Source organism: Megalobrama amblycephala, linkage group LG11, assembly GCF_018812025.1.
Source record: "Megalobrama amblycephala isolate DHTTF-2021 linkage group LG11, ASM1881202v1, whole genome shotgun sequence".
NCBI classification, from domain to species: Eukaryota; Metazoa; Chordata; class Actinopteri; order Cypriniformes; family Xenocyprididae; genus Megalobrama; species Megalobrama amblycephala.
In genome coordinates, this window is record NC_063054.1 from 1,258,541 (window position 1) to 1,270,463 (window position 11,923).

At 38.2% G+C, this 11,923-nt stretch overlaps 1 protein-coding gene across 1 annotated transcript; it reads right to left on the reverse strand.

Annotated features, from left to right (window-relative positions):
• Window positions 1-903: 903 nt before the first annotated feature.
• Window positions 904-11,672, reverse strand: slc35a1 (solute carrier family 35 member A1). The gene is made up of 8 exons (XM_048208253.1): window positions 11,508-11,672; window positions 11,123-11,300; window positions 10,890-11,049; window positions 6,447-6,599; window positions 4,698-4,764; window positions 4,447-4,623; window positions 4,128-4,262; window positions 904-2,253 (listed from the first exon to the last, which is right to left on the reverse strand). Exons 1-8 carry the CDS (start codon window positions 11,515-11,517, stop codon window positions 2,120-2,122), a joined length of 1,014 nt encoding a protein of 337 aa, XP_048064210.1. The 5' UTR covers window positions 11,518-11,672; the 3' UTR covers window positions 904-2,119.
• Window positions 11,673-11,923: the final 251 nt, after the last annotated feature.

An 11,923-nucleotide genomic window follows, 5' to 3' on the forward strand; every position in this document is an offset into this window, starting at 1 on the left:
GTTCCACCCGTAAGACCTTCGTTCATCAGAACACAAATTAAGATATTTTTGATGAAATCCGATGGCTCAGTGAGGCCTGAGCAATGACATTTCCTCTCTCAAGATCCATTAATGTACTAAAAACATATTTAAATCAGTTCATGTGAGTACAGTGGTTCAATATTAATATTATAAAGCCACGAGAATATTTTTGGTGCGCCAAAAAATACTAAATAAATAACGACTTATATAGTGATGGCCGATTTCAAAACACTGCTTCAGGAAGCTTCGGAGCACAAATGAATTAGTGTGTCGAATCATGATTCGGAGCGCCAAAGTCACGCGATCTGAATCATGATTCGACACACTAATTCATTTGTGCTCCGAAGCTTCCTGAAGCAGTGTTTTGAAATCGGCCATCACTTTATAAGTCGTTATTTATTTAGTTTTTTGGCGCACCAAAAATATTCTCGTGGCTTTATAATATTAATATTGAACCACTGTACTCACATGAACTGATTTAAATATGTTTTTAGTACATTAATGGATCTTTAGAGAGGAAATGTCATTGCTGGCTATGCAGGCCTCACTGAGCCATCGGATTTCAACTAAAATATCTTAATTTGTGTTCTGAAGATGAACGAAAGACTTACGGGTGTGGAACGGCATGAGGGAGAGTAATTAATGACAGAATTTTATTTTTTGGGTGAACTAACCCTTTAAAATGAACTTGTGCAGTACTGTGATGTGGATCTTTATGTATGTATTACGAACTGGTCACTGGAGGACACTAAATATTATCTAAACAAGCTTTTCAGCAGGTAAATCTAAGACCAAGTAATGAAAATGTAAGGAATAAATCAAAGTGAACACAATACTTCAATATGCTCTCTCTCAATATAAATGTCTGAGAAACACAATGAGTTATCCATTACTTTTTAATTCATTTTACAAATGTAGCTTCAATCGTTCTGCTCCAAACCACTAGAATATGGTACTTTCTTTTACTGTAGCTTCTGATCACACTGCAAAAACATGTTCTTCCTCAGTATTTCTGTCTTGTTTTCCAGTACAACTGTATAAAAAGATTCTTAAATCAAGATGCATTTACTGGACATAAAATATAAAGTCATTTTTGTCTGTGAAATTGATCAAAATAAATTGAGTTTATGATTAAAACAAGAAGAAATCATCTTAATTCAAAAAGATGTTTTCATAATTTCATAATTGACAGAAGTACAAACTAGTTTTGATTTTTCAAAACTTAATTTCACATTTGCATCTGAAGTATCAAAGATGTTTAAATATGTGTATCGAAAAACAGAACAAAAATACTGAGGAAGATATTAATTTTTTGCATTTAATGTCATGACACTTTCTGCTTTGATTAAAGACCTTTTTAAGGCCTTAATTTGTGTAAGAGTGAATTAAGACCTGCAGAAAACATGAGATGAATCATCAAGGCAAGAACGGCAATTATGATGATGTTTTGTTCGAAATACATGCAATGCACATGTAAAAGAATATGAATCGGATTGCACAGTTCACACGTGAACAGTACTGTTTTATCAATCTGTGTTGGATTCAGCATGCTCGATGCATGTAAACACCCACTACAGTACGAGAGCTTGACTTTAATCATGTCTGCAGAAACACGTCAGTTCATCAGAGCGCCTCATAATCACATACACTGGACGATGAGGTGTACCACTGGATTCAGCCTTTGCTCTGAGATTAAAACAAGTCGGCCTGTAGGAATCCTTTTTACGTTCAGCTTACATAAATATATTAAAACACTTGAGCAAATTAAATTGGCAATCTAAAGAAAAAACCTGTCCCATATTCAGTTTACGGTTTAGGCTTCAGTGTTCGTTACTTGCGGCAGTGTCTCACGATCTCCATCAAGTCCAATAGTATAAATGATATTATATAGATAGAAAAAAAACAATCACATAAAACCAAATCTGGCCTGTCATTCCCATAACCCCACCTCCACCCTCCTTCATCAGCAGCACAGACGGATCAAAACTCTTCCTGACGTAGTGTTGTTGGGTTCAGTTCATGTCCGGCTGCTCGAACAGCAGCGTCTAGAGTCGTGTGTTGATCGTCGTGTCAGTTTGTCTTTCCCTCCGAACTCGTGTCAGACGTCGATGAGTTTCTGTGTGTCCTCTCTGTCTGTACTGGGTTTCAGCACTTTGCTGGTGTCTTGTTTGGGCAGGCCGTACGTGTAGATGGACACACACACCAGCAGGGCTCCCGTGATGAACGTCGTCGCTGCAAAGACCAAAAAAGTAAATGAGCACAACAGGACATGATGCTCCTCTAAAACATCACTTTACAATAGGGTTCTGCTTGTTAACTAAAATTTACATAAACCACACCCCCAACTGCATGAGATTCTCCAGCTTTGTTGTTGTTGAGCTGTTAAAGCTCCGCCCTCTTCTGGAAAGGGGGCGGGAGCAGCAGCTCATTTGCATTTAAAGGGACACACACAAAAACGGCGTGTTTTTGCTCACACCCAAATAGGGGCAAATTTGACAAGCTATAATAAATGATCTGTGGGGGATTTTGAGCTGAAACTTCACAGACACATTCTGGGAGACTTATATTACATCTTGTGAAAAGGGGTGTTATAGGTCCCCTTTAAAGATGCAATTTCACATGCTTCCTTCATTTATTTGCGTTATTTGCTTTAAATTATTTAAACGCTTTAAGGATTTTGAATTAATCGCATGCGTTATCATGTTAACTTTTGACAGCCCTAATTTCAACATTTACTAATTCATTATTAAAATCAAAAGTTGTATCTGTTATATATATTTTTAAGGTAAGAAACTACTGGAAAAACATTGTTTTTTCATGCATTGTTCAATTTTGAGACTAGATTTCCCTTATAGAGACTAGATCAAATACAGATGAAACTAGGGCTGCCCCCAAGATTTTTCTAGTCAACTAGTAGCTGTTTATTTAAGCCATTTGTCAACTATTCACATTTATATTAATTTAATTACTTACATTTATACTGAGGTGAATACTAAACCATAATGAGTGTTTAATTTATATAGGCGTAATATAAATGCCTATTTCAAGCTCAAGCGCATACCTAAAGCTTGCCACACCGTTAAAAGTAATGATTATTAATGTATCAGGGAAAAAAAATAGCAAGCAGACATTTTAATAATTTATTAATAAACTAGTGTTTTCTGAGTCCATGTCGGCTGCAAAGATGAAGTTGACGACGCTGTCTCGCCGTCTCTGCAGTAACACGCCTATAGACAGAAATGTACCTTTCATACGGGTTACATAGAGAGTATTTATTTTTGATTTGAATTTGTTCATTTAAAAGCAAAATTCATTTTTAAGCATTCCACAGATATATATCTCATGTCTGTGAGGAAAGTATACGCTGAGTTTTGGTTCATTTTTGTGACGCGCTCCAGTCCGCAGAGACAGAGACGGCAGAAAGCGCATTCTGCATATTTTCTTTATTTTACAAAAGCACACCGTTTTCATGTTATTGTGAGTTTAGACAAATAAAAGTAGACAGTTTACAGTTCAGAATGATGTCTTACTCTTATCCGTATGACCAAAAATGATGGAATATTTTAAGTTGAAAAAATGCCAGTGATCGTTCCGGCACCTCCATGTCTTGCAGTAACCGTGATAATACTTTCACACTCCGCGCAAACACCTGGATATGCGCCTAAAAATAGCGCACATTTATCTAGGTTAATGTTATGTAAAGTTGCTACTACTTGCATGTTTTAAATGATAAAGTGGACTAATCCTTTAACCATCTGTCTCTCATGGACATCACCTTTTTTTTTTTCCCTGTGACTAATCTAATCAAATTTTGATTCTGGTTGACTAACGTTTAGTCGATTATTAGGGGGCAGCCCGAGATGAAACGCATCATTAGCTCTTTATTTTGGTACTTAAGCACCAAAAAGCTTCCTTTCTTCATGCAATTTCTCAGTCTGCAGGACCTGACGGCAGCTTGACTGCAGGAACACACAGGCGGACGTGTCTCATAAAGACTCATGGCTCAGTTCCTACAGAGATACACTGTTGCTGAGCATCACAGTCACGTCTGCTTCAGGTCTACTGCCTCCTGATCACGTGATGTCATGACTGAACGATGCACTCACTGATCTGCAGGCCGAAGAGGATGACAGATGCCACGGTGGACAGCACGATCGCAGCGGCCGCCGAAAAGCCCTTCATGATGTTATCAGTGTATTTCACCACCACAGACGTGTACATTCCTCCCACACTCGCCAGAACTGCAGGCAGAAAGCAAACGAGAAACCAGTCAAACCACATCATCAATGGCATTCAAGAGCTTTACATTTTCAATGACGCAGGCATGCGGTATATGTTTAAATTTACATGGGCAGGGCGTTCATGCTCAGTGAGATGTATCTTCCTAACATGACTGCAGGCATCAGAAATAAAGGCGTTACTCACAGACGACTAAGCAGACCCAAGGCGTGTATCCGTAGAAGAAGCCTTTCTCCAAGACCTGGGCGCCGTCTGTCATGAAGACCCCTATGAGGGTCACGACGATTCCTGACAGGTACATCTGGATGTTTCGGATCCATAGAGAGGTGTCCGAACTCTTCAGGACCTTCTCAAAGTACACACCTGATCCAAAACAGAGAGTCACTAATGCTCCCTAATGTGAGAATCCATCAATAACACGACTGAACACACAATACCTGCAAACCCGGAGCAGAGGACCGCGACGGCAATCGCCACGAAGCCCAGGAACGGGTTCTGCTCCACCTGATTCACAGAGAGCCACACATTAAACACTTTAGTTAAAGATGCTTTGGCCTATAATGATTTTAGTTAATTTCTTTCCTTCACATCGGTGTGCATTCATTCCTCTCTAAAAGCCCAAACTTAAAGGATTAGTTCATTTTAAAATGAAAATTAGCCCAAGCTTTACTCATCCTCAAGCCATCCTAGGAGTATATGACTTTCTTCTTTCTGATGAACACAATCAGTGATTATATAATAAATGTCCTGACGCATCCGAGCTTTATAATAGCAGTGAACGGGATCAACGAGCATAGATCCGATTGGTCTTAAAGTGACAGGAGCCTACTAAACCTGCTGCCGTCTGTGTCATTAATGTTAATCAAACAACAAAAGACTAAGAGAAAATCACTCACTGCTCTATAGTAAATTAAGTAGGATTAATCTATATTTAATTTATTCAGTGAATACTATGCAGTGTTGTTTTACATTTGATTATTTTCTGTTGATAAAGGCTGTTCTGTTTTTTATTTTTATTATTTATTACACATTTGTTCAGCTCTGAGCTGTTCCTAAATCACCTTTAAAAGAGGAAATGGTATTTGTTGCTGCTTGCAAATAAATAATGAGTTGTCAATTCATGATTCTTTCTCATTGCTTAATTTTCTATACTTAAAATACATTGTTGTAAAGAAAGTCCCCCAGTAGTCAATAATTGTATCCCTTAAAACTCATCTTTGATCACCAAAATGACATATTTAAATGTTTTTCCTGTGAAAAAGAATTCTTCATGCCTTTAAATAGCTTGAATGTAACTACACCCTTGCTTCATTTAGTATACGAGGATTTATGAATATGCAAATTAGCTCCGCCTCCACTCGGTCAACTTACTGATGTAAACGCTGCACAATGGTATCGCTTTTTACAACGCTGGACACATTACAACAGTAATAAATAAGATTAGCCTTTAGCTTGACTATGTTATCAAACAGTCATAATGTGTTGCTAATGTTACTCTCCTGCTTCAGATCGGTCATGGTTAATGATATGCTAAAGCCCACCCACACACTGACGTGATTGGTTACAAGGTAGTTTGTGATGTCACAGACACCAGCGATTTCAAACCGTGTTTTTGAAACAGTCTTTAGTTCACTGCAGTTTTAAAGAGAAAATACTCAGCAATGGTGTTGATGATGAATTTACACATGGTTTGTCTTAAAGCATATTAAAAACACCACATAGACATATAAACAACATTAAAAACTTGGTTTAAAATAACCCCAGTGGGTCTATTTGAAGCCTTCAATTTATTATGTAGTATTATTTATTTCAGTGATCGGTATCGTGATCGGTATCGGTCAATACTGCTTCCAGTGATCGGCCCCAAAAATCCTTATCCGAGCACCCATACTTTATGTCATAACTTAACGAGCAGTGGCCGCTCAGTGTATGTAAATATGCACTTATTTAACAACAAAACAAGGTGTTGTAGCTCTCTAGCAGCAATCGTTCGTCCTTCTGCATGTTTAAAGTTTATGGCCCTCTCAACTCAGAAAATCAGGTAGGCCTATCAAAATTATCTCAGAGCTTCCCAGTAGTAAATACGACTTTAGCTGGCATTCATGTACAATTTTCAACTAGGAAAATCATATTTATGATAATTCCGATAGCATGTGAAGGCAGCATCAGCAACAGCAGATTCGTACCTGGACTTTGGTGGACTGCGGCGGGGTCCACTGCACCAGCGTGACGCCTCCACACAGCATGAAGACCGAGAACCACTGCAGACGGCTCAGAGAGCGGCTCAGCATCAGCACCATGCACAGCGCCGTACAGGGGATCTTCAGCTGATACGTCACCTGACACACACAGACACAGACTGGAGCAGCAGGTCTGATTCATGAAAAACACACTCATTCTCTAGGGGTAAAACTGGCAGAAAGGAATAATTCATGAGGAAAAGTGTGTTCGTCAACATGAAACCATCTTCTTGACTCAAACAGGACATTCAACAAGAAAAACAGGTATAGGGCGGGACTCCATATGACAGCTGCTTCACAAATAAGAGGGACTGATGATGTCAGCTGAAAGGAAATGTTTTTTTTATTTGGACACTGATCAGTCGTTCACAATGAGAATAGGATCACTAATACAAAAGCAAACAGCTGGTTTTGACATCATGTTGACTTCAAACAGAGCTGAGAGTACTACAAACACTTTCAATTCAATTTGGAGTCTGACATTATTTACTCATGATCGCAACATTTCAATTCTTGTGGTTTTTGAAGAATCTTCACACTCTCTTCCATACAACAGCAGTTCATAATGTATCATTCACTCCCCTGAACTTCATGTTGAAATAAGTGAATTGTGGTGAAATGTCTAATAAGTGAAATGTCTTTTAAAGGTGCCCTAGAACCAGTTTTCACAAGATGTAATATAAGTCTAAGGTGTCCCCTGAATGTGTCTGTGAAGTTTCAGCTCAAAATACCCCATAGATTTTTTTTAATTAATTTTTTTAACTGCCTATTTTGGGGCATCATTAACTATGCACCGATTCAGCGCGCGGCCCCTTTAAATCTCGCGCTCCCCGCCCCCAAGCTCTGGACTATAAAACAGTGCATAAACAAAGTTCACACAGCTAATATAACCCTCAAATGGATCTTTACAAGATGTTCGTCATGCATACTGCATTCATGCGTTGGATCATGTGAGTATGGTATTTATTTGGATGTTTACATTTGATTCTGAACGAGTTTGATAGTGCTCCGTGGCTAAAGCTAACATTACACACTGTTGGAGAGATTTATAAAGAATGAAGATGTGTTTATGAATTATACAGACTGCAAGTGTTTAAAAATGAAAATAGCGATGGCTCTTGTCTCCGTGAATACAGTAAGAAACGATGGTAACTTTAACCACATTTAACAGTACATTAGCAACATGCTAACGAAACATTTAGAAAGACAATTCACAAATATCACTAAAAATAGTTCTTGCTTGCTTACCTAGTCTGATGATTCAGCTGTGCACAGATCCAGACGTTAATACTGGCTGCCCTTGTGTAATGCCTTGAACATGGGCTGGCATATGCAAATATTGGGGGCGTACATATTAATGATCCCGACTGTTACGTAACAGTCAGTGTTATGTTGAGATTCACCTGTTCGTCTGAGGTCTTTTAAACAAATGAGATTTATATAAGAAGGAGGAAACAATGGAGTTTGAGACTCATTTCCATGTACTGAACTCTTATTATTCAACTATGCCAAGGTAAATTCAATTTTTGATTCTAGGGCACCTTTAATGTCTAAAAGGGTGGTTTGGTTTTTGACCAGAATAAAGGCCTGTCCACACAAAGTATGATAATTGTAATGATAATGATAAATCATTATAAATATAAACAGCAGAGTAAACACCACAACTGTAATGAAAACAGCACAGAGAAGCGCTTTTGTTGAAATCACTTTTAGAGTGTTTTTTTTTTCGGCTGATGAGTGATAAAAACATCGATAGCCGAGAATTTGCTTTAAAGAGCTCGAGCATTTAAAGTGACAGAAGACAACATCTGATTGCCATGTAAAGTTACTGACCACAATTCACTTAGGCATGTGAAGTCTCAGATGTCACACACATCTATTATAAGCCAAAGGGTTGGATACAAACCCTTTTTGTACCATTCTGGGAACTAAACTCTGTTTCCTGGCAGACTGATAGAAACCTGTGCGCTGCTGCCTGCTGGAAGATTAAGTGAGTTTTGTGTGTAATAGGTATCAGGCGGTCTGTGAGAGGACTGTTTGAGTCTGCGTCCAACACACATCAGCATCCAGATTAAATAAGGTGGATCAACATCATTGATGCCATAAAAACACCACTGCTTCTCCTGTACAGAACTGAACATGATGCAAATGTGGCTAGATGTGAGTTTCAGCTAGTGATGGACGCTTTCAAAACTCTGCGAAGCATTTATTTTGAACTAGTGATTCAGAGTACATATCAAACTGCCAAAATCACCAGATTTATGTTTTTTGAAAATTGGAAATTTCAACGGTTCTTCATGGCTAGTGGCTGATCTCTGTGAAAACATGATCCAGTGTTTCTCAGATGAGTTTAATTCATTTGTAGACATTTTTAATGATGCGCATGTATAATACAAAGGAGGAGTTGCAGTTAAAAACCAAGCTTTACCAAGCTCTCCAAAGCACTACAATTTAATGAAAATAATACATATTACACAGAAACGTCATATTTAATGTTCAGCTGCACCATTCTAGATAAACTGAGAATCATGTTTTGTGTTTCAATCAGAGATCATATGATTCTGAACAGACAACTAAAAGCAACATAGTTTACTAGAGTGTCTGACAAAGTGTTAACTGCTGCAGTCTGTGTAAAAAAAAAAAAAAGTTTAATAATTTTTTTAATTGGTTGAATGAATGATTCAATGACTTCACTTGCTTCATTACTGTACGAATCACACTGCATCTGAAATCGAATACTTCTCTACTATATAGTATGCAAACAGAGTAGTATGTCCAAAATCATAGTATTTGAAAAACAGTAGGCAAAAAAAGAGGTTTTGTGAATGGAGTTGAAGGGACGCAACTGGCGCTGGTAGGTCATGTGACAGTAACAACATGGCGGATGTAGTATGTTTGGATTTCATTCATACCACATGCATTCGTACTATATAGAACATACTTTTTCAATGGTCATGAAATAAATTTAAACTCAAATGTAGTACCTACTCACGTCATTTCTGATGCAGTGTCCATGTTTTTCAACGAATCTCTTGAGTGAATGATTCAATGACAAGTACTTTTTTTAACAGTCACTTGTCGCCACCTACTGGTGTAACGGTGTAATTTAAAATATTGCAAGACAGAAATAATGATACTGTGATGTTGTAAAAATTGTTTGTGAAGCTCTTTCATATCTATAGAAGATAACGGCTCTCTCTGGATCAGATCTGAAAGTTCGCTCTGATCGTACTTGTCTAAACTTTAATAGACAGAGAGCCAAATCACTGTCATTTAGGAATAACATTGCAATTTTATTGAGCCAGTTGTTTAAAAGTAATCTGATCGGATTCCGGCTTTCGGATTGGATCAAATCTTGAAAATGGGTTGTTCAAAAGGAAAAAAGGATTCTGAAATCCAATCCTAGTTTTAATCTGGATCAATCCTTCAGTTTGTGTTGTTCAAAACTTGTCAGTAGGATTTGGATAACTTTGATCCAAAAAAACAGGATTATCCTGATCCCAACAGGGGGTAGGATTTCAAGGTAGATTCCAGGAGGAAAATGTAGTAAAACTTTAAAACTGGTCAAAAAATACAACATTTATATCATGTAATATACATACACATTTTTTTTATTTTGCTCTTGATTAGTTTAACTGTTAAATAAATTAGAAGTAGACATTAACCTACATATTTAGCCTTTCGGTAACCTACTGTAAAGTAAAAAAGATTTTGGTGCCATAAAACAATCCACAAACAGCTGTAAATATCCAACAAAAAATATATATAATACAAAACCCATAATCTTTCTATCATCATGTCCCTTTAGGGGCTCCGTAGAGCACTGGTAATCCAGATTTGGTAATCTGGAAAATGGTGATCCAATCCAATTTTTCTTTGAAAAACCAGCACAAAAGTAAGATGGATTACCTGATCCTGGATAGCAAAACATGGGATTTCCAAATCCAGACCATTCTGATCCACATTAAACTTTTTGAACAACTGGCCCTTAACGATTAATCATGCAGCTCTAATTTAATGGTATTTATAGCATGCTATTAATGGTGTTAATAGCATTTTATGGATTTCACTTTGAGTAAAACATTTGCAATTGCTTTGTAAAAGGTGTTTTTATGCATGTTTAGGTGTTGAATTTACGCCGTTCTGACCTGAAGCGTTCTGAAACAGTGAATCATTTACAAAACACCTGATTTAACTGATTCAAAGTTTTAAAAAGCTTAATTTCTCTCATCAGACAGGACGATTTTCAGGGAATAACGACGTAAATTTCAGTCTGTGTTCCTCACACTGATATATGATGTTATGTGAGACTTACAGATAAACCGTAGTTATTGAAATAGTATGACAGTAAGTACGTGATGACAGAATCTGTACGGATGTTCATAATACCTGGTAGACAGCAGCGTCCAGGTTGCTCAAAGCCACGAAGGCCATGTTGTTCTGGATGGCGTACACCACCGACGGCACGCTCAGCTTCAGCAGCTCCTTGGGACTTCTGAAAATGTGAGTGACCACTGCGGTCCAACAGCGGCCCAGGTCTCCGGTCTCCCTGCGTCAGACAGCAGATCAGATCAGACATGAGACAGAGGAGACAGCGGTCAGTGTCAGAGGTCAACACACACCTGACCAGCATCAGCAGACTCAGCAGCAGCTTGATGACCTCAGCCAGGCACACCGCAGTGGTGGAGAAGTACAGGTCCGAGGACACGGTCCGGGTGTATCTGAGGGCCACAGTGTATGTGGCAGCGATCAGGGTCATGACAGTCAGGCAGTAGATCTTGAAGATCACACTCACCGACTCTGAGACACAAGACACAGCATCAGCACCACTGCACACTTAACACCATTAACACCTGCTCCATCGGCTTGTTAAGTCATATAAAGCACAAGCTGCATGGTATTACAGGTTGTTGTGATTAATTAGAGACACTAACATGCTGTGATTTAATAGAGTCTTATGTTAACAGCACAGCTGGTCAGAGTGAGAGTCAGTGCAGCTCAACTTACCGCTCGCCATGATTGATTTCTGTCGGTTACACAGTAATGATAATAATAATCGATCAGCTATCTTCTGATCAACACGTCTGTCTGCATTTCTGTTTCCCAGACGAATGAAGATTTCAAGCCACCGTCACCAGGAGCAGACAGGCACTTCCGTGTACGCGCACACGCGAGGTGACATTTCAAAATAAAAGTCGGTTTATTTTTAGGCTGATATTTCTGAATCAGAAAGAGATTTATATAAGTGTGCTTACACACACACACACACACACACACGGAATTTACCTTGGTATAACATAATTTACCTTGGTATATATATTTCAAATGTACCTCAATAAATACGTACATTATTCAAACTAAATAAAAAATGTAAATTAACCCTATTTACAGTTGTTATCTTCACAATGTGCAAACATTTTCAA